The sequence below is a fragment of the Euprymna scolopes genome, chromosome 30, assembly GCF_053919585.1.
Source record: "Euprymna scolopes isolate OS-2025 chromosome 30, ASM5391958v1, whole genome shotgun sequence".
Lineage (NCBI taxonomy): Eukaryota > Metazoa > Mollusca > Cephalopoda > Sepiida > Sepiolidae > Euprymna > Euprymna scolopes.
In genome coordinates this window covers 57,689,493-57,712,890 of record NC_136511.1, presented here as the reverse complement: position 1 = coordinate 57,712,890, position 23,398 = coordinate 57,689,493, and the positions used below count along the sequence as shown (strand labels likewise).

Sequence of the window (23,398 nt, the reverse complement as noted above, 5' to 3'; positions counted from 1 at the left end):
TGGCCTGTGATAATACATCTTTTGAGTTTTTGCCATTCTGAAGTGACAAGGTCTGTGAAAACTTGCAGATAGAATTGGTTGTAGTAATCCATTATGAACTCCTGGATCTCTGTATGAAGTGCTTCTCTCTTTGTCCTTCTTACATCCCTATTAAGTTGAGATAGAATTCCAGTATGCTCAATGCAGCTTTGCATTCCTGGGGTTTTGCCTTTTTAGACTGAAGTATCAATGAACTTGTTTTCTACACGAAGATGATGGTGATCTAGACTCGCAGTGCATGAGTTGAGGTATTTATAAAACAGAACACCTTCTAATCAAATTAACCCTTTCGGATTGAATGCATAGGTGCTGTGCGTGGACCATGTGCAGAGATTGAAGAAATTAAAATTCAATCTGAAGTTAACCTTGGAGATGCAAACTTCAACCTGATACAGCAACTTGTAAAAACAAAGGCGTAAAGTGAACAAAGATTTCGCTTCATATAAAAATAAGTTTGTGAACCTGTGAAAAACAACACAAAGTAATTAAAACGTTTCACTCTATGAGAAGGACTTTTGTTAAAAGTCATGCTGAAAGCGGAAACGTCATATCTCTGAAAGATATGAACAAAAAATGTGTGCACAGTTGTCGCAGTATGCGTGTCTCCCTACGAGGACAGAATGCAGCATCAGATTATCCCCTGAGAACAATGGATTCGAAATATTATTCAACCTTTGTGAATCTGATTGATTCTTAGAAAGGCCCAAGGCCATATTATTTGAGCATTGTGAATTTGATTTATGCAAGGAAGGTGTAAGGCCATATTATTTGAGTGCCGTAAATTGGATATATTCAAGGAAGACCCAAGGCTATATTATTCGAGTGCTGTGAATCCAATGTATCCAGGGAAGGTATTGTGCTTTTATGTATTTATGCAATCAACTATCTGAGGACTTTATCGAGATATACAATCAGGGAAAAGGTTGGTGAAGAAATTGTTTTTCTTCTTTGTTTAATCTTTGTTTAATTGGAGTACTGTTGCCACATCTAGGCAGGAGCGGCTAGAAAGGACTTGTCCTGCCTTGATAGGGTTCAAAATAGACTTCGTGGCCTGGTGGGAGATGTCCTTTTCTCTTCGCTGCAACCTCTATCTCACAGAACAGATGTTGCGAGTTTGTCTCTGCTTTATCATTATTTTTATGGAAAGTGTTCGACTGAGCTTCAATCTATGGTCCCCCCCCTCGCCAAACTTTCACAAGAAACACTCATCTAGCTGAAAACACTATCAATAATTCCCCCCACTCTTTATCTGTGCCTAAACCTAAACATAGATTCCATGATCAAAGCTTCTTTCTTAGAACTGCACGCCTGTGGAATTGTCTTCCGTTTTCCTGCTTTCCAGCTGTCTATAATATGGTTGTCTTCAAGTCCAACGTGAACAAGTTTCTGTTAAGTTAACAAATTTACCGAACTTCCATTACTATCGATTACTATATTGTCCTTTTGACTCCTGTACACTCTTTAACCCTTATCCTTGAGTGGCCTCTCGGCCTTGATAAGTGGTGATGCCTATGTAAAAAAAAAAAAATCTCAATACTTTTTTCCGTTGGTCGGAAAACCTGTTGGACTGTGATTTCCTTCCCAGAAATATAATTTTAACTTTTAATGCCTTAAAAATTGGCACTTCTCAGCACACATGGTGAATTCTTCTTTAACAGCAATATTTTTCTTTGCTTTTATTTTTCTTCCTTATTTTATTTATTTTACAGAAAATAAAAACCAACAAAAAAATTATAAAATGCATGCCTGTCTTTGTATCCATGTTCTTATTCCATTTGCTTCCACCTTATATTTGTACGTGCCTCTATTAACCTGCCATTAACACTTTCGGTCACAGGAACATAGTCTCATTAGTCCACACACAGTTTGATGTTATTTGGAGATTTCTCCCTTCAGGTTTTCAGATGATAGGGAAAGAACTGGGGGGGGGTGCATTTTCACTAGTAGACTCTCTTACTCACCTGTGTGCAGATTTCTGAGTGAAAACGTAATAATACTAAGAACATATTTTACTCTCCATACTCAATAGTGATATAATTCAAAACTGCTCAATATTTCTTGACTTTTCACCTTTGGATATCTAAATCTCTTTTGCATACTTCCATTAAAAGTTTTATACGGCATAATCACCTTGACACACCGGTTCCCGTCAGATAACCGAAGTTAAGCAACGTTGAGCCTTGTCATTGCTAAAATGGTGACCAATTTGGCAATTCCAGGTGCTGTATGTAGGAGTACGTCGACACCTCCCTGCAAAAGTTGCAAAAATCTATTATGTCGTCATCTCCCCTAACAAGGATATACATGCAACTGGGGACCGCTTGTGAATTTCATACTCCCATGAAACTTCCTCCTTTGAAGGAAGCCGGTTAAACATGAATAGGGTTGGTGCTGACTGCACATATTAACAGTTTCCCTTTTTTCCAAATCACCTCAATGATTTTCTATAGGCAGCATTTGTAAATGATGTAACGCATGCCATTCTGACCTGATGCTGAAACGGATCTGGCCACCATCACTACCTGTTTGACTTTGTGCAAAATCAGTGTTCTGGAAGCAAAACCAGTTTCAGAGGTATTGAGATTAATGAGGCAGTAATTAAAATGTAATTCCTCATTCCTAGTTGGATCTTTGAAAGAATTTCTCAAGAAGTTATCCCTCTTTTGTGCAGTCTATCACTTCTCTTGTCTTCTGGCAAAACCGAAAAGGTCAGAAATAAATGAGGCCCACTTCCTACCTTGTTCTTTTCTTCAACAACTAGTCCTTTTGCTCTATGAATACAGGATGGAACGATAAAATTTTTGCCCTAAAGAAAACAACATTACAGTTTTATTCTAAAACTTTTATTGAAAAAATCAATTCAGGTAATTTGATTATGTAGTAGAGCTGACATCTATTCAATGTAGTTGCCTTAAGCCTAAATCACCACTTCGAGATGGGTCTGGAGCTGGGAGCATACCTTTTCCACAAGCACCAACAGGAGCTTGGTGAATATTCGGCGGATGGCAGTGATCAGGTTGGCTTTGATGTTGTCATGTTGGTGATGTTCTTGATATATGACCAAACGAAATAGTCCAGTAGGTTCTGGTTGGGAGAGGAAGGAGGCCAGTGAGAAAAGGGTACAAAGTTGAGACACTTCTTCTGAAGCCAAGCCTGAGTTTCTTTGGACTTGTGGGCCGGCGCTGAGTCTTGCTGCCATCAGGCCAGCCACCTGATTACACCAAGGGGTCACCATACTCTTCAGCACATCCAGGTACACTTTAGTGTTGGCTTTCAAGCTGATTTTCGAAAATGTGAGGTGGCTTGATGTGGTCCTCACTTGAAACCACACCAAAGACCATAACCGTGACTGGGAACTTTGTTTTAATCACCCTGGGCAAATCCCTGTTATTCATTGAATTGTCTAGATTTGCATTTTGAGGGCGCTGGCAATAGTCCTATTGTCATAGCTTGGATTGGTAGGAAGCATAAGTTGTACAGTGGTGCATTTTCAATTTCACTCGTAGAACATTGTGTCACTTTCAGACACGATAGATGCTCCTATCGCTTTTCTAGTAGATGATATGTAACAAAAAAAGAAAACTGGTTTTCATTGTGTCATCTTTTTTATGGAGACAATTATATTGTTCCACCCTGTATATATATTAATTCCTTTCTTAAGTAAGATGTCACATAGGTCTGAAACAAGTGGTCGTTCCCCTGTGCTGGAAGTTTTAAACTGTTTTTTGAGAGATCTTAATTCCTTCTTCAATCTTTATATTTCTTCACCACACCTGTGCCACATGTAGACTTTTCTTGATGGCCAAATCTCTCTGACACGTAGTCAATGATAAGTTTACCCATCATTTGGAGTCACCATTTAATATTGCCTGCAGATGTGGCTGTGATGATATCACACACGTTACATCAGAATTTTTTGTTGTTTGCTAGAGGGCATTTTACCCTGTGAGACATTACTGTGTTCAGTAAAATCGGAGGCCACACTAAGTGATGCTGGTCATTGTAGTTTCTTACTGGGACTTGCTCAAACATCGTCGCACTGAGTTTAACACCATGCGCTGTGTGTTCTCAGTCTGTATTGTGCATTTCATTTGGACCTAGTGTATTCTTAAGCCACACAGATTTTTCCACATTTTTCCTGTATTAGCATATAGAATTCTAGATCGTTTGGGCCTTTGCTGAGGTCGTATCATTAGTATCTGCCATAACAGAGATCTCATCACTCCCCTCTCTTCTCAGGATCCCCCGAGAGTATAATTTTTTTGCTCTATTTGTAGCTTGTTTCAGGAATCTAAATAATGTTAATAAAATGCAAATAATTTCAAAACTTTAAAAAATGGTCGGATCCTTCTATCGATCCAGTAGATATCTCACTGCTGATGCAATTCTCTATCTATATAAGAGCCAGATACGTCCAAGGATGGAGTACTGTTGCCCCATATGGGCAGGAGCTGCTAGAAAAGACTTGTCCTGCCTTGATAGGGTTCAAAATAGACTTCGTGGCCTGGTGGGAGATGTCCTTTTCTCTTCGCTGCAATCTCTGTCTCATAGAAGAGATGTTGCGAGTTTGTCTCTACTTTATCGTTATTTTCATGGAAAGTGTTCGACTGAGCTTCAATCTATGGTCTCCCCTCGCCAAACTTTCACAAGAAACACTCATCTAGCTGAAAACACTATCAATAATTCCCCCCCACTCTTTATCTGTGCCTAAACCTAAACATAGATTCCATGATCAAAGCTTCTTTCTTAGAACTGCACGCCTGTGGAATTGTCTTCCGTTTTCCTGCTTTCCAGCTGTCTATAATATGGTTGTCTTCAAGTCCAACGTGAACAAGTTTCTGATGAGCCGTTCCACTTAAGTTAACAAATTTACCGAACTTCCATTACTATCGATTACTATATTGTCCTTTTGACTCCTGTACACTCTTTAACCCTTATCCTTGAGTGGCCTATCGGCCTTGATAAGTGGTGATGTCTATGTAAAAAAAAAACAAAACAAAAATCACCTGTAGAAGAATGAAATACCATTCAAATTGCTGTTGAGTGCAACAAGCTTGTGAAAAGCTTCTCAGAGCATACATTTCATAACATGACAAACGAAGATGAAACTTTCAATAATGTTAATGAAATGCAAATAATTTCCAAACTTTAAAATATAAGACAACGATTATAAAATTTGAACAAATTTATTTCTTGTAAGGTAGAAGTATTTCCTTACATAAAATACAAAAAAAAAAAAAAGAGAAAAAAAAAGCGAAAACACAATGAAGGGAAACGTTTCATTGTCTCTATATAAGCCAATACTTAAAGATATTTTGAAAACTATAAATTGAGAATAAAGAGAAATTGCAAATCTTTTCAAAAATTCAAAGAAAGAAAGAAATATAAATTGAAAATAAAGATAAAATGAACTTGAAAATTGTGATTATCATATTATACCTATGTATATTTTTGATACAGGTTTAGTGGAGTACCACAAAAGTAGCTTAAATCTTTTGTTTGCAACGAATGAATTACAATAGATTTATAATAATTATATTTGTGTGTGTGTGTATATATATATATATATATATATATATATATATATATATATATATATATATATATATATATATATATATAGATTTAAATTTTATCCCTCAAATCATTAATATATATAAAAATAATGAAGACATTAAGATATATAATTCTTTTTTCCTAAAAAAAGTTGTGATACAGTACAAAGGTTTAGTGAAATAACACCAAAATGCTGCAAATTTTTCACTCTTTTAACAGATAATCTTTTGTTTGCAACGAATGAATTACAATAGATTTAATGGCAAGTGATCAAGTAGGTCGGATAAACAGATACATCGTGAAAAATAACAAAAATATTGGGTGCATTTACATCATTAACAGAAGAATCGAATTTTGTTCCCGGAACATTTGGATTATCTGGAAGAAATTTGATATTTGGAGAACCCAAGCAGCTGATACCTGTGATCACATTGCACATGTATATGTGTTTGTGGCCATTGGTATCTGGAGGTGAATAAGTGCTGCTTAGTGAATATTGTGCATCACGGGCAAAATATACACCCATTCCATATGCCGTCGCTGTCAAAGAAACAAAGAGAAGTGTTATATTTTATGTACTCATTTTTTTTTTTTTTGGTTATATCATAGGATTTTTGTTGGTAAGAAATTAATATAAAAAGCAAAAACATAATGATATGAATCATGTATCTATATCAAGGAATGGTGCTCCTTATTAGAAAAGCCAGGCAGTTACCCAAGATATCAATAGACAAGAATCACACATTTATGATAACTTATATATTGTATTGAAACAACCACAAAGATAAAACTATGTAAGAATAAATAGGTCACCTATTAAAAGATATCTTTTCTGAGTAAGGCGTTCAATAGATGAGACCATCATCAAAGACTGCATCGAATGCATTTGTAGGAGATAAACCTGCCTTTAAACTAAAATGACTCGTTAATGAAAGTTTAATACATCGTTGTTCAAAATGGAGGACTTCCAGTATTATCTATTACCAATTCTTAAGCATGATAGGGAACTTTGCTGTTGATTATAGTCATGGATTCAACCTAGAATCTAGATTAGATTGAGCTATGAGGGCAGATGAAAGCAATAGTTAGAATAGTTTTAAAGCCATACGATCAGGAACTAGGTGTGATGAAAACTTTTGAATCATTCCATTGAATGGTATAGCAAGACATATTTTGAATATTATTGAATTAATTTGCAATGATTTGGAGATGAGTAATTTGTATAATTTATTTAATTATTTGAACTATTATTCTTATAGTTGTTGCTTTCATGGCATTTTGGCCATTCCTTTGGCCTTCATCAGGTTAACTGCGATGAGATTGCTGTGGATGTATCTATTTACTATGCTTCCCCATGGGACAGAGTTAGACACCAGGGTCGTTTTTTAACGTGGAGAAAAGGTACAAAAATAAAAATTGTCTCAGTCGTGAAGGATTTCTCCTCCACTGAAAGAGAACAAGAAATAGAAGTGCAGCATCTGAAGAACAGATACTACACTTTGATCTTGGAGGATTCAACATTCCTATCCCGTTGCAGTTAACCTGACGAAGTCCAGAGGAATAATTGGCAAAAACGTTGGGACAAAGAACAACTAAAAGATGAGGGTAATAGTCCAAATAATTAAATAAGACATATTTTGAATAATTCGTACCTGATTCGTAAGGAATGTACTTACTTAAGGTATCAGCAAGTAAGAATCGTAAATTCACAACAAACAAATTTTTCTTCTTCATGTCTTTGAATCATGTGACCATATAATAGTTTCACACTTTTTTTTATATAGTCCTTGTACTTTGCAATATTTTCTGGCTGCAACAGTTGGGCAGTAAAAGGCAGACAAGGTAGTGTTGCAGATGGTTGGGTCAGTTTTATATCTTGATCTAGTTGAAGTAACTTTTGATCAACCCGTTCCTATTCTTAGGCAGTTGATTGTTTTACACTGGAGCCAGGATATTTATGAACTGGGAGGGAGGGCCTAAGAAGACAAAGATTCTCTATCTATTCTCTAGCTGTCTGGCCAACAGTTGTAGTTTGGTCTCTTCATAAGATGTTAGGGGTTTGATATGGCTGAGGAAGTTTCTCCTTGACTTGTTGGACTATTGGTTCAAGCCCATGAATGAGATAGTGTTCATTAGTATTCATCACTAGGAGCCATTGTAAAGATAAAAATATGTAACAATAAATAGGTTAACTGTTAAAAGATATCTTTTCTGAGCAAGGCATTCAATGGATGAGAACATCACCAAAGATTGCATCGACTGCACTTGTAGCAGGTAAACATGTCCTAAAACTAGAATGGCTAATTGCTGAAACTTTAACATATCATTATCCAAAGTAAAGGACTTGCAGCACCAGCTATAATTAACTCTTAAGGAGTTAACAGGGGCCAGGAGTTGGAATAAGTTTGTAAGGTGGGACAGAGCAACTTGCTTATTTAAATTATGTTGATATTCCAAATAAGCAAGTTGCTCTGCTCAACCCTGCTGCTGATTATGGATGTTGACTCCACCTAGAATCTAGAGCAATTAAAGTGACTCTAAAATCAAGATTAGATTTCAATTGTGAGGGTGGTTGAGAGTAATACAGCAACTATAGTTAGAAAGACATACAATTAGTCATAAAGTGTGAGAAGAGCTTTTGAATCATTCAATTAAACGGTATAGTCAGACATATTTTGAATAATTTGTTTTCAATGGTACCTGACCTGTACGAATGCTCTGTGTAGATATTCCATCATTATAATCATAGTATACAAATCGTAGGTAATTAAGTATTTGCTACAAAATGTTCATACAAAAAGTTTTTTTCCTTCTAAATTCATATGAGTTCATCAAATATTGAAGAAAATAAAACTCACCATTTTTCCCACAGTAACTTCTATCAAAACCATGTGCATTAATCTTTTCCGTAACTGCGTCACTTGTACCATGCCATAAGCCTTTAGTCTCATTATTTGTTCCTGGAGGGTTTGTTTTATTAGTTTGGTCCAAATGAATTTTATATTTACGATACAAACCTATGTTTTGTATTCTTTCTATCTGAAAAAGGAAATAGAAATATACACAAAACCATTCTATTTTTAAATTATGTTTCTTTACATGTTCCAGTTGTTTTTTAATTATTTTCAAGATGATATTCTAAAAATAAACTTTTAACCTTGAAATCAATATAAAATATAAAATGGCTGCTATTATTATTACATGACTTTTGCTTATTTACTTTTTACTTAGTGTTACCATTGTCAACTAAGGTAAGAGTCTATTAGGCCTTTGTATGTAATGTGTTACGTTGTGCTCTATAAAAATGGGGGGGGGGTCACTTTATTTAAAATAAAGTAAAACAAACGAGAAAATCATTAAACAAGATTTAGTTTTTTCCTTCAATGCGCATTAATATTACGCTTTTCTCGAAACTTATTTTACCGAATCTGTACAAATGTAAAATAAATGTTTGATAATGTTTGTTTTATTTTACTTTGTTCAAATCAAATAATTTTTTTCGCTTGTTTTATTTTATTTTAAATAAAAGGAAAATTCCACAACCACCCCCAATTGAAGGAAAAAAAAAACAAATCCTGTTTAATATTTTTTTCATTTAAGTGAAAATCCCCCCACAGGTCACTCTCGAAGAAAAAAATTGACCAATCAGATTAAAAGATGATTTTAGGAAGAAGACAAGAAGCGGACATTTTTATTTTCAATTTAGATGATGGCGATAAAGTAAACAAAATCACTGGCTTCGATATTTTGTTCTATGGTTATTTTTTAAAACAAAATATACTATTTAACACAAAATAATTCGTTTAGCAATAGTGCCGATCCTCAAAAAATTCTCTGGAATTTGTAACGCTAAAATTGGATTCAACCACAATACTTGCCATTTTGTCCAGTCTTCTTTTTTTTTTTTTTTTTTAGTTTGCTGTGACCTTTTGACAATTGATTTCAATTTATGAAAATATAATTCTGCTTTATGATTGTTGTTTGTTTTTGGTGACAGTGAAGGGAAAGAGGACGGGTTCTTTTGATTTGAGTGTGTTCACAGAAACAACCCCTATTCTGTCGATGTAGTTTGCTGTAACATTCTTTTGATAATTGATTTGATTGCATCACCCGAGTTCTATAACCAGGACGATTTATTCTCATTATTTAGGTATGCTTGAACCTTGCTATTCAACAAGTGTAATAAGGTATGGAAGTTAATTTTTATCACTTTCTCCCATGTTTTCCTTGTCCTTTCACTTTGAACTGAAACTTTTATCTCCACTGTTCTGCATCTATTCACATAAGAACTCTTATTCATTCTTTCAATATGACCATACTATCAAAGTCTACTTTTCTGCAAACATCTTCCTATACTATCTAGATTTAATCTTCCTCTGAACTCATCAAATCTAAACCTGCCTTTGACTCACCATCATGTCATTCTCATATCATTTCTTTCCATGCAACACATGTCCTCAATACTCACTAGCCTGGTTTAACATCTATATATCATCACACTGCATAGACATTTTGATATACTCTTCCTTTCATGTAAAATAATAAAATTAAAATAATATTTTTTTATTAAGTGATAGCTTCAATTATGCCATTTCAACTTTTCATAGGACCCCTAAAATTGAGAAACTTTCTTATAAGAAATTAATAAAGAGAAAATGATAGTAAATAATCCTGAGCAACATCGGGTATGTCACACTAGTTTTTCATAAAACCATATTAGAATTGAGGTTTTGTAGAAACAATCTTTACCTTGACAATTGTAAAGTTTTCAGGAAAAGCATTTTTCACTTGATCATATTCGGCACCAGGTTTCAACTCAACTTTGATGTAATTACTGTTTCCCATTGGAGACCAATGTTCAGGCAATGAAACTGTTGATATGAGAAAATATATTCACGGTTTTAGTTAAAAAAAATTATAAAAACATGGAAAGCATTTTGATGTAATTTTCGATTTAAACTGTTGATTGAAATCTTTTCTTATTCAATACTGAAATACTTAGCATATTCTTATATCTTAGTAAAGCTCCCTTTCTAAGTCAGTAACACCAATGTTTATGACTGGTTTATAGGACTAAGCAGATGCATTTAACCAACAATAAAAATGATCATCCATCTATGTACTAACTAGACTCAGTTTTGCTTAATTTTAGAGACTCTTATAGAACTAGTGCTTCAATTTCAATTACTGTTTCTGACCGATCGTAATCATTAAAAAGATGGCACCTTTCAATTAATCTATCAACGAATTTTATTTAACAGATTTATGTATGGTTAAATGAATCACTGCAACCTAAATTATCTTTCAGTTTCCATCATGTTTAATGACAGTCCAAGCACCATCTATTGTGCAGCGTCAAGCACATTGATATTCTATGCATTCGATGAATAGCAAATCTATGATGCTAAAATATTCTGTGACACTTTTGGTATTCATTCAAGAAGAAACGTTTTCAGTGTCTTCAACATCTACATATAAAACAATTATAAAGAAGGGGTCTCTCGATATTTCAAGAGCAAAAAATTGATGATAAAGCCACTTTATTTCAATAGATTGTTTAGATGTCATATTTTTTTAATTATAAATTATAAAATAGTTATAATAAATGTTTTGAAAATTGTAATTAAAAGGTGTTATTTTGAATTTAAATTAAAACTAATTTTCTAAGTAGGATCTGATATAGGCCAGTTTGTTACAATTGCATGATTTGATCGTGTCACATCAGATCTTTTGTACAAGATATTAATTATAGTTAAATGCTGATTATAAACACCTTGTTAAACAAAGACAATGGACATGACCAGTAAGTAATTGAGATGGCCAGTTTGACATTATTTTTAGAAAATGAGAGATTTTTTTTTGGTAGAACTCGTTGGGAGCAAGATAAAAGACCAGTTGAAAATGTTTTAATCAAAGACAAAAAAATTATATTGAATGATGGGATGAATAAAAATTTCCATACCTCCTTGAGTTTTGTCATTTCTGAGCATCTTAATGGATTTTTTCGGATTGTTTTGTTCATATTCAACCATGTCTTCTTTTCTCATATCAAAAACAGTGCTCTTGCCATTACGGGTTAAAGTGAGCATCTTATCATTTTTATATGCCTCTTCTAGTTGTTGATTAATATCTTTAGGATATGGCTCCGTTTTTGATTGGCCCTGATCATATGTCATATAGCTCCACTGGACTATTTTTTCCATCAGTTCAGCAGTCTGTTCATTTTTCATATCAGTCACAAATGATAATATAATCGTTTTGATATCCCCAGTTACTGACAGAGCATCGTCCTTATATCCATTTATTGTAATCTTTGAAGATGTAATCTCTATCTTCACTTCATGTTTATGCTGCAGTTTCATTATCTGCTGTCTCTAAATTAGAAAAAGATAGAAGAAAAATAAAAGATAATTTTGCAAGAATGGTATGAGTATGAGAATATCACAAAGTGTAACAATAACAGTGTAAGAAAAGTCAAAAGTTACCTAGAAGGTAAGAGTATCAAAGTAATCCATCCAATGTAAAATTACTCTTTTCAAATGTAAAGAATGAGAGAGTAAGGGAGCATCTTGAAGACATAGGAGTACTTCCAAAGGAGAGCAATGTAAAATTATTCCTTTCAAACGAGAGAAATATATTCTCTCAAATAAGAACAGCATGAGAACACTTTTTTGACTAAGAATATGAAAGTATTTGTAGCAACCGACACTCACTACAATCACAGGCAGGAGCTAATTCTCACGGCTCGAGATTTGAAATCCATTTTTGTAAAATGTTGTTGATTCCTAATGGGGGTATGAGATGAATGGATTCGCTAATCATTTTTATAACCAACGGCTGTGCTAAACAACCAATGAAAATGTTTCAAAATTATAAAAATTGTCGATTTTTGGATTCAATCAGTTCGCCGTAAACTGCGCCATGGACCGCATTTGATTCTTGGCCGCCATCTTGGTTACTGATCTGAACTACGCTGCCAACACAATGTATCAAAACTTTACAGGTTATGCGCCCAGCCACCGTCTTTTCTTTGACGGATTGGAATCTAAATTCGAATTGTGGCAGGTAACATTTCTGGGATATCTAAGGATTCGAAAACTACACAAAGTGATACAATCTCCAACAGAGAATCCAAACGACCCCGAATTTCTCGAAGAGAACGCGACTGTTTTTGCAGAACTGATTCAATGTTTAGATGATAGAAGTCTGTGTCTGATTATAAGAGATGCATTGGATGATGGAAGGAAAGCATTGAACATATTAAGAGAACATTATTTATCAAAAGGGAAACCGAAAATAATATCCCTATATACAGAATTAACGTCTATGAAATGTAACGAGGATGAAACGATTACCGACTACATTATAAGGGCAGAAACAACCGCCAATGCCTTAAAACTCTCAGGTGAAATAATAAGCGATAGCTTGTTGATATCAATGACCCTCAAGGGACTTCCAGTCGATTTTAAACCATTTACAACTGTTATAACTCAGAAAGACAAACCCATAAATTTCAGCGAATTTAAAGTGGCATTGCGCAGTTACGAAGAGACTAATCGTATGCTCGTGGACAATAATAACTCCAGCAATATTATGAAGTTCAAAAATGCTTCTCGAAAGCAGACACAACCAAATTATGCATCTCACCGCAATGTATTCTCCAAAAGTAATTTTTCCAAGAACAAGAATAAAATTATCTGCTATAATTGTGGACGACCCAACCACAAAAGTTTCCAATGTCGATATAAACGCTCTAAAATGGACTCCGTAAAAAACGTTGAGAACTTTGAGGAAGAACATACATTTCTATTCACATGTAACTTTGACAATACCACAAACGGTAAAAATCTCCTTGTAGACTGTGGTGCTACAGCGCACGTTATCACCAAGGAATCTGATTTTATTAATTTTGATTCAAACTTTAATCCTCAAAGTCATTTTGTCGAACTTGCCGACGGTAGTCAAATAAATGATATAGTCTTGAAAAGAGGCAATGCTAAAATATCCCTAAAAAATAATAAAGACGAAATCTGTAACTGTATTCTAAAAAATGCTCTGTTCATACCTACATTTAAGCAAGACATATTTTCCGTGCAGGCTGCAATCAAACAAGGCACAAATATACAATTTCGCCAAAATACATCAAAATTGACATACCCCAATGGAACTGTATTTGACATTAAAGAAAATGGCCGACTATATTATTTAAAAAGTATGGTTCCCTTAAAAACTGCCTGTCACGCCTTGGAAACCTGGCATAAAATTCTAGGACACTGCAATGCAGCTGATATTAAAAAATTACCAAATTTAGTCAAAGGCATGAAAATAATACCTTCAGACGATCTCCCAAATTATGATGTGTGTGCACAGGGGAAAATGACAAAAGATATAAGCCGAACGCCAGATAAAAAAGCTACGAAAATTCTCTCACTTGTGCATTGTGACTTAGCAGGTTCGATCAGCCCGATGGGGAGAAATAATCTAAGGTACGTTTTGAACTTTATTGATAATTTTTCCGGTTTAATTATGGTTTATTTTCTAACAAACAAATCCGACACTATCCTCGCCACTAAGAAATATTTAGCTGATGTTGCCCCGTACGGTTCAGTAAAATGTATTAGCTCAGACAATGGGACTGAATTTACTAGTAAAGACTTTGAACTACTATTAATTAACCACCGTATTAAACATGAGAAATTAGCGCCGTATTCCCCCTTCCAAAGTGGTACCGCTGAAAGGGCATGGCGAACACTTTTTGAGATGACAAGATGCCTACTTATCGAATCGAAATTAGCGCATAATTTATGGACATACGCTTTAATGGCAGCAGCATATATCAGAAATAGATCGTTCAAGAGGCTAGGAAAAACGCGGTATGAAGCGTTTTGTGGTGTAAAACCTAAAATGAACAGAATGCATCTATTTGGTTCTGATTGTTTTGCATTTATAGAAACACCAGTAAACTAAATACTAAGAGCGAAAAAGGTACTTTCGTAGGTTATGATAAAAATAGTCCGGCATACTTAATCTATTCCAAACTCAAAATGCCATAAAAAAGCTTAGATGTGTAAAATTCAATGATACATTAACTTTAAAAAATGGCGATCCAGTGGATGAAAAACGTGAAATATTACCTAGCATCTTAATCGATCACAATGAAAATATTAATAACGATGACAATTACAGTAGAACTTCTGACGAAAATATTAAACAGACACGTCGATACCCAATAAGGGAGCGAAAAAGGCCAGACTTCTTACAAATTGAAAAGATACACGATTACGCCGTGGATTACTGTTATTCATTGAACAGCGCAGCGGAAAGTTATAATGAGGCGATTAATTCACAAAATCACCAAGAATGGGAACAAGCTATGGTGTCCGAATTTAAAGCTTTATCTGAAAATAACACATACGAAATAGTGGCAAAACCAACAGATAAGAATATAATTTCTTCACGCTGGGTTTTTTTTCCAAAAAGATCACAGCTTCTGGCAGTGAAACTTTTAAAGCAAGATTTGTGGCAAAATGTTATTCACAAATTTCTGGAGTGGAATATTTTGCAACATTTTCACCAATGACAAATTTAACGACCATTAGAATTTTATTACAACTTGTCGCTCAATACAATTTAAAATACATCAAATGGATGTAAAAAATGCTTATTTAAATGCTCCGATTGACTGTGAAATCTACATTTACCCCCCAGAGGGATTTAAAATAAAAAATAAAAATTGGGTGTGGAAATTAAATAAATCGTTATATGGACTAAAACAAAGTGCACATAAATATTTAATAGAACAGGAATTCAAACAATGTCCTGTAGACGTGTGCATGTATACCAAAAATGTGGGTAATAAATTGTTGATTTTGGTTTTTTAGGTTGACGATATATTACTCGCCTCAAACTGTGACAACACTTTAAAAGATGTTAAAAATGAATTAAATAAAAAATTTAAAATGGCGGATCTTGGACGACTGTCATGGTTCCTCGGTATAAAATTTACCCGTGAAAATGGAACTATAACTATGAACCAATCACGATACATTGAAAAAATTCTGCTCATGTTGGGAATGCAAGATTGTAAGCCACGTTCAACTCCCGTCGAAATGGACATAAATAAAAATATAGGGATCGAAACAAAATCCATAGATAATCGAATATGCAGGGAAATTGTAGGGAGCCTCATCTACTTGATGACCGCAACAAGGCCTGACATATGTTACACTGTAACAAAGTTATCTCAAAACTTATCGAAACCGACAATTAAAGACCTTAATCGTGCAAAACAAATCCTTCATTACCTAAAAGGAACCAAGGAACAATCTTTAAGATTTAAAAAGTCTACATATCCTCTAAATTTAAAAGGATTTTCGGATTCAGATTGGGGTAACTCTGAGGATGGAAAGAGTATAGCGGAGTATTGTTTTAGACTGTCAAAGATTGGACCTATGATCTCTTGGAAAACTACAAAGCAACAAATTGTTGCCCTTTCTACCTGTGGCTCTTACTCATTCTGTGCAGGAGGCAATTTTTCTGAACACCCTTCTAAAATCTATTTTAAAACCAGATCTAAATAAAAAAAATCCTATAGTAATTCATTGTGATAATCAGAGCAGTATCTTATTAGCAAATAATGCTATTATTCATCAAAGGTCGAGGCATATTGATATCAGATATCATTTTATAAGGGATGAAATAAGGAAAAAATCTATTACTCTTACTTATGTGACGTCTGAGAATAATATAGCCAACATTTTCACTAAACCTATAAAAAGAATAAAATTAAAACATTTTATAAACGAACATTTTGGAATCTAATTATGAATAAATCTCTTTTCAGAAACCCAAAAGGAGAAGCATGAACAGTCAAAATCACACAAAAAAAAAAAAAAAAATTGTAAATTGTCCCGAGCACGACGTTAAACTGCGACCATTTCTACCTTACTAACCAAATTAACCAACTAATACCTAACATAATGTTTCCAGTTTTTGTTACAAAAAAAAAAGTCACTTGTTAAAACCGTTTTGTAAACTTCCTATTTGTAAAATAGTTCTTTTTGTATCTTTTTTTTTGGCAAACATTTGTTAAAACAAACCAAAACAATGTATATTTGTGAATTTTTGTGCATATGTTTATATGTATTTGAAAAGTATTCTATTTGTATGCTTATATATATTTGAAAAGTGTTTATTTTTATATGTATCACCCCCCCCCCCAAAAAAAAAAAACTCAATGTCATAAAAAATGGCTTCTTTTTGCATACATTATACCAATATATTAATAATTCTTTTTGACCAATGAGAATAAAGACAAATTCCCCCAAAACCAGAAGAAAAAACAAAAAAACAAAAAACAAAACAAAAAAAAACAATTATTTTATTGGTTTATTTTTCTTTGTTCATTTATTTTTTATTTATTTATTTATTTTTCTTTCCTTTTCTCAAGTGAAACCAAAATTGAATCCGAAAGGATTTTTCCATTATATCAAAAAAGGGTGTGTGTAAAATGTGTTTGACTCCTAATGGGGATATGAGACGAATGGATTAGCCAATCATTTTTATAACCAACGACTGTGCTAAACAACCAATGAAAACGTTTCAAAATTTTTATAAAAATTGTCGAATTTTGGATTCAATCAGTTCGCTGTTAACTGCGCCATGGACTGCATTTGATTCTTGGCCGCTGTCTTGGTTATTGATCTGAACTACGCCGCCATCTTTGTTCAACACAATGTCTCAAAACTTAGGAGTACTTCCAAAGGAGAGCAATGTAAAATTACTCCTTTTAAACGAGAGAAATATATTCTCTCAAATAAGAACAGTATGAGAACACTTTTTTGACTAAGAATATGAAAGTATTTGTAGCAACCGACACTCGCTACAATCGCAGGCAGGAGCTAATTCTCACGGCTCGAGATTTGAAATCCATTTTCTCCCTGGCTTGTCCAATCACAGGCCAGCTCTCAATCACGTGACCGAGTACAAAAAAGGCGAAATCACAAACCTTTCTTCCTCTTACTCTTCAGCTGGTAGTAGACATTTGCCCAGGCCGAATGTGAGTACAGCAAGACAACATGGTGACCTTTCAAACTCCTAGTTGCTTCCACGTGCACTCCACGCACATACTCCTTTTTACCATGAGACACTAACCATTGCCCTATCTCTACTATCGGATGCATGCTTCCACGACGTATGCACTGAACACCTTTTCCCTTTTTTCTCCTTTAACCAACCTCCTTCGTCCCGACGACTACTAATTATAAACATGTGTAAATGGAACTGAGCTGTTCTCTCCTCAACAAACCAGCAATATATTAATTCTATCTTTACACAAGAACACCTTTCAACAAGCCTGACCTATATCTAATTGTCAGATATCTAATCTACGCCCCCACATCAGGAACTCTTTTCACGACTACTATAAATACAAGTGCACACGAACACTGGACTCTTCTACTAACCCGTTTCTCTCTTGTACATGCCACTAATGAGGATGAAAAAGAAAGTTGTTTATTAAATATTAAAGTGAAACTTTTTTTCGTTGTCTTAATTATTAACTAAACTGGTGAGCTGGACGTGGTATGAACACGCAACTATTCCATTTTGTCTTCATTGTTAACTAAAATGGTGACCTCGTCGTGATTTTCAGCGACTTTCTTTGTTTGTTATCTTTGTTTTGCTTAGCCTCTTAAAAACAACAGTATCGCTAACATTTCACGTTGCTGCAGGATTCTTTCCTTTCAAAAACTCATTTTGACCGCATACATGTAAAAAAAAAATACTCGTCAATAAAAACAAAAAAGTACTCGTCAATATAAACAAAAAAAATACTCATCAATAAAAACAAAAATAACAAGAGTACACACTTTTAACAGAAAAGCAAAAACAATCTTCAAATGTCGCTTAGTCATCACTTGAGAATTCTCTAGAATACTTTTCTAACACTGGACATTCTTTTCGCCCAAAAGAAAAAACATCATCGCTGGACTAAAAAGCAGACTTTTTTTAAAAAAAAAAACATCATCGTTGGACTTAAAAATAAAAAGCGGAAACATTTTCAAAGACATGTGTCACATAAAAAAAGCTAAAAACATCTTAGCGGAAACACATTTGAAATACTTCCCACATTTTCACGGAGGAAATAAAACGTTTCAACCAGATACGTTTTCTTGAAACAAAGAAAAAACATCTTTTCTTTCACAACGGCTACATACAAAAAAAAAGAGTGAACACTTTCTTCGTGTATGAAAACACTCTTAACACTTGACTTTTGCTACCTTTTTCTATTACCAACTCTCTACCTTTTACATGTACCGCGGAAATTATAACAACAACACCAAAAACATGGGTCAACTCGACTCCATTTACAGACGTACCGTAAATATTCTCTGCTAAAATAAACAGTCCCCTTGCAAAATTATCTCACAAAAAAAATATTTCTTTTCACCGAAAACCAACATTTTTTTTTCCACAGAAAAATAAATAATTATTTACTGAACATTCAAGTCCAACAAAATCGCATTAATGGCGACTAGCAATCCAGAACACTCTTCACAGAAGAACACACTCAAAACATTTATTTTTCCATAACATCCACCAAAATAAATTTGTCAACAAAACAATTTGTCACCAACGTTTAGCAATGAGCAACTTAATGACTTCAAATTCCACTGGAATAGTTCAAGTTTAAAGAAATTATATACAATTCTATGAAACAAATTTGAACACAGTCATAAGCATCAAGCCTTGTGTTGACACAAAAAACGGATTTTACAAGCAGCTATCACGGAGGGACATATTACAAAATCCTCACTACTTCGAATTTTCTAAATTACAACTGACACACATAAAAGAAGCTTTCTTTTATTTCAAAAACATTTTTTCAATCCAACGAGGGGGTATCTGTAGCAGCCGAAACTTGCTACAATCCCAGGCAGGAGCTAATTCTCGCGGCTTGAGATTTGAAATCCATTTTCTTTCTGGCTTGTCCAATCATAAGCCAGCTCTCAATCACATGACTAAGTACACGAAAAGCAAAATAACAAATCTTTCTTCCTCTTACTCCATGGCTTCAGTTGACAGCAGACATTAGCCTGGGGCTTTGACCTCAGGCCGGACGTGAGTACAACAAGACAACATAGTGACCTTCCAAACTCCTGCTTGCTTCCACGTGCACTCCACACGCATACTCTTTCTTACAACAACTTTTGCCCTGTCTCTACTATCAGATGGACACTCCGACATACGTAAACACATTAAACTTTTCTCTTTCTCTTTCAACAGGCCTGACCTATATCTAATTGTTAAATATCTAATCTACGTCCCCACATCAGGAACTTTTTTCATAACTACTATAAATACAAGTGCACACAAACACTGGACTCTTCTACTAACCCGTTTCTCTCATGTACACGCTACTAACGAAGATGACAAATAAAGTTGTTTATTAAATATTAAAGTGAAACTTCTTTTCGTTGTCTTAATTATTAACTAAATATTATTTCAAAATAATAAAGTTAGAAAAAAAATTGAAACTAATTTAACTCTATTAGTAAAAAGTAGATATTTGCAGACATTATCTTGTTCATAAAATAAAAATAAAACATCATTTCAAGAACTTACTTGTTGCTTTGGCAACTCTGAAATGTTCTTATCATCAATTTCTTTGCAAATTAAGTAGTCTTTTTGATACTGAGAGATAATATTTTCCTTTGCTTTAGTTACTGTTTGCAAACTATCTGCATAGAAGTACAAACTGGCAGGAGATGGAGTGATATTTCCAATCGGTAGATCTTCTATTTGTTCTGAAACAGAAAAAAAATTTGATAAATAATCTGTATTTGAAGGACATTTTAGTTTGGATGACTTAAATATCAATGTTTTACTATTTTAAGATATTAAAAATGTTATATTTTATTATTCAGATTTGTTTAATAAGTTTTCTATATTCATGTTCAAATTTTGTATGTCAAATTTGGCACTGAGTCAGAGAGGCCCAGCTTCCATTAATTTGCTGATTTCTGAATAAAATGAAATTAATTCATGTTACTTTTTTAAAATTTCAACAATCTATATATAAACACTAACAGACTACAGTTTTGCTAGTTCTTTTGAATAACCTTTGAAATCTACTCGACATCCATACCTTGTAACTTCCATTGCCTTGGCAGTAGTAACTTTAACCTTCAATTAAATTATATGACTTTAAATGATTCATTGACCAAATTGAAATAACCATGTGTTCATCTGTAAAATATTGTAAAACTTGTCTATTTAGAAAATGCCTAATATTTTTCTTTAACTTCATTGTTCCCCTCCCATCCCTGCCAGAAATAAGTTGCTGTTTGTATTTATTTAGAAATTTAATAAATTACTTAACCGTTTCTATAAAAACTTTTGTAATTGTATTGTCAGATTCGGTAGATAAGAATTATTCCAACAATAATTTTTAATTTTCGAGTTATGTGCTCTGTCCTCAATGAAAATTCGAAACTGCCCTTAACAAGAAAAACACAGTATTTCATATTTCATACAAGAAACACCATGAGTAATAATACCCAAGAGTAAAAATATATATCAAAAGATACTTAAATTGCAAATCTCTTGAACCTAGTTCTTTTCTCCTGATCTCAATCCTCAATACCACGTCATCTCCCCTCTCACAATCAGGTAAGCAACATCTAATTCTCATTATATTTAAAACCAACTCTATTTGTTATCACTACTCACTTGTATATTACATAATTTTTCTTCCTATACATAGTGGTTCCTCGATGAATAAATTTCTATTCCAAGTGAGATAACACAATATTTTTTTTTAAGTGTTATGCAATAATTATCTTTCTATAATAATAATAATAATAATAATAATAATAATAATAATAATAATAATAATAATAATAATAATAATAATAATAAAACCTTTTTGCAAGATATGGACTCTATCTTTTGTTACCAAGTGATTCTCCATATTAATAACGACCTTTGTTACTTAAAAAAAAGGGAAGTTAAAACAAGTAAAACTGTTAGTTGTGCTTACACATTTAAGAAAATTAAGGTAATCAAATCAAGTAAAATTATTAGTAGTGTTTGCACACATAAAAAATAAAGGTAGTTAAATCAAGTAAAACTGTTAATTGTGCTTACACATTCAAGAAAATTAAAGCAGTTAAATTAAGTAAAACTGTTAATTGTTGTGCTTACACATTTAAGAAAATTAAAGCAGTTAAATTAAATAAAACTGTTAATTGTGCTTACACGTTTAAGAAAATTAAAGCAGTTAAATCAAATAAAACTGTTAATTGTGCTTACACATTTAAGAAAATTAAAGCAGTTAAATGAAATAAAACTGTTAATTGTGCTTACACATTTAAGAAAATTAAAGCAGTTAAATGAAATAAAACTGTTAATTGTGCTTACACATTTAAGAAATTTAAGGTAATTTAAGTGAGTAAAATTGTACTGTTGGAATGTATATTAAAATATCAATCATATATATCTATATATATGTTATTTTTCCAATTTTAACTAGAACGAAATTGTTCTTGAGACTATGCCAAATTGTATATTATCTTTATAATAATTATTTATTTGAGGTTATTTTTTATAATGATAAAATGTACCTTGTTTTGTTGTCGATTTCAATGAAGTACTGAATCGCTTCAATATTTGAAAAAATGATTGTGTTTCCTTGTCAATTATTTGACAAATTTTATTTAACATATCTGCATTAAAAATGACTAACTTTACAGTTTTCAGATATTTCGGTGAAGATTTGCTAAAGCTCTTGAGAGCATTTAAAAAGTTCTTTGTAATATCAGCGATAGTGCAGCCCAATCCTGAAAAAATAAGAAAAACACAATTATGTACATAACTGTGAGATATATAGTGTTGGGCAAATGATACTAACAAGTGATAGAGGGTTTAAGATTAAATAAGGTTTCAAAATTTGGAACAAAATAAATGATGGGATCGTATTTTACACAAGTTCACATTTTTATAAAGTTTTAATCAGCTTAATAAAGCTTCATGTTTGAAACAAGATACTTTTGTAATTGGAATGAATCTGATATAAAGATTTTTCTTTTAAATGTTCCAAACTATACATTTTGCATACAAGATCTTTTGTTTCTATTTTGACTCAATCGATTATGAAATCTTGTCCATAGTAAATTATGTAATGTTTCCCAAAGTAAATTATGAAATGTCTAAAGTAAATCATGAAATGTTTTCTAAAGTAAATCATGAAATGTTTTCAAAGTAAATCATGAAATGTTTTCTATATATATATATAAAAGCAAAAATGTGTGTGTGAATGTATGTATGTATGCATGTATGTATGTATGTTCACTTTTTGTGTATGTCTGCAAAAGGCTTTTTTTTCCGAGGCCTTATCACGGGGATTGCTCCTTCTTAAAACTTTTTATATCACGTCTAAATGATAATATCTACAAGATAACAACGGGGGTCATGTGTGTATTTAAATTGCCCGACTTTGAAAACCTAAATATTCAACATTTTTTGATCGCCGCGTGTGGATTCGACTTTTTCATATAATAAAAAAAAAAAAAAAAAAAAAACAAAAAAAAAACTGCCCCCGCAGTCAAAGTTGACCTCATTAAGTCATCAAGTACGGGCATCTGCCAATTCTTAATACTTAAATAAATTCAAACATGTTTCCGTTACTATTTCTTGGTGGACGAACGGTTAACGTCGTATGTTTTTTTTTCACACTTTATTATTTTCCAACTTCGCCTCAAGGCTTCAGGCTTCATACTTACCTACCAAAATTTTTTTTAAA

At 33.2% G+C, this 23,398-nt stretch overlaps 1 protein-coding gene across 3 annotated transcripts in view; it reads right to left on the bottom strand.

Annotated features, from left to right (window-relative positions):
• Positions 1-5,717: 5,717 nt before the first annotated feature.
• Positions 5,718-23,398, bottom strand: part of LOC145254817 (protein mono-ADP-ribosyltransferase PARP14-like) — a 99,261-nt gene continuing 81,580 nt past the window's right edge. For 2 of the 3 annotated variants that reach the window (XM_080113643.1, XM_080113644.1), the window contains 6 exons: positions 22,221-22,436; positions 20,221-20,402; positions 11,558-11,969; positions 10,345-10,466; positions 8,454-8,634; positions 5,718-6,135 (listed from right to left, as the gene is read on the bottom strand). In XM_080113643.1, the coding sequence (XP_079969769.1) occupies positions 5,852-6,135; positions 8,454-8,634; positions 10,345-10,466; positions 11,558-11,969; positions 20,221-20,402; positions 22,221-22,436 (1,397 nt within the window). In that variant the 3' untranslated portion in view covers positions 5,718-5,851. The remainder of the gene's footprint in view (positions 6,136-8,453; positions 8,635-10,344; positions 10,467-11,557; positions 11,970-20,220; positions 20,403-22,220; positions 22,437-23,398) is intronic. The other variant, XM_080113645.1, reaches the window with a different exon arrangement.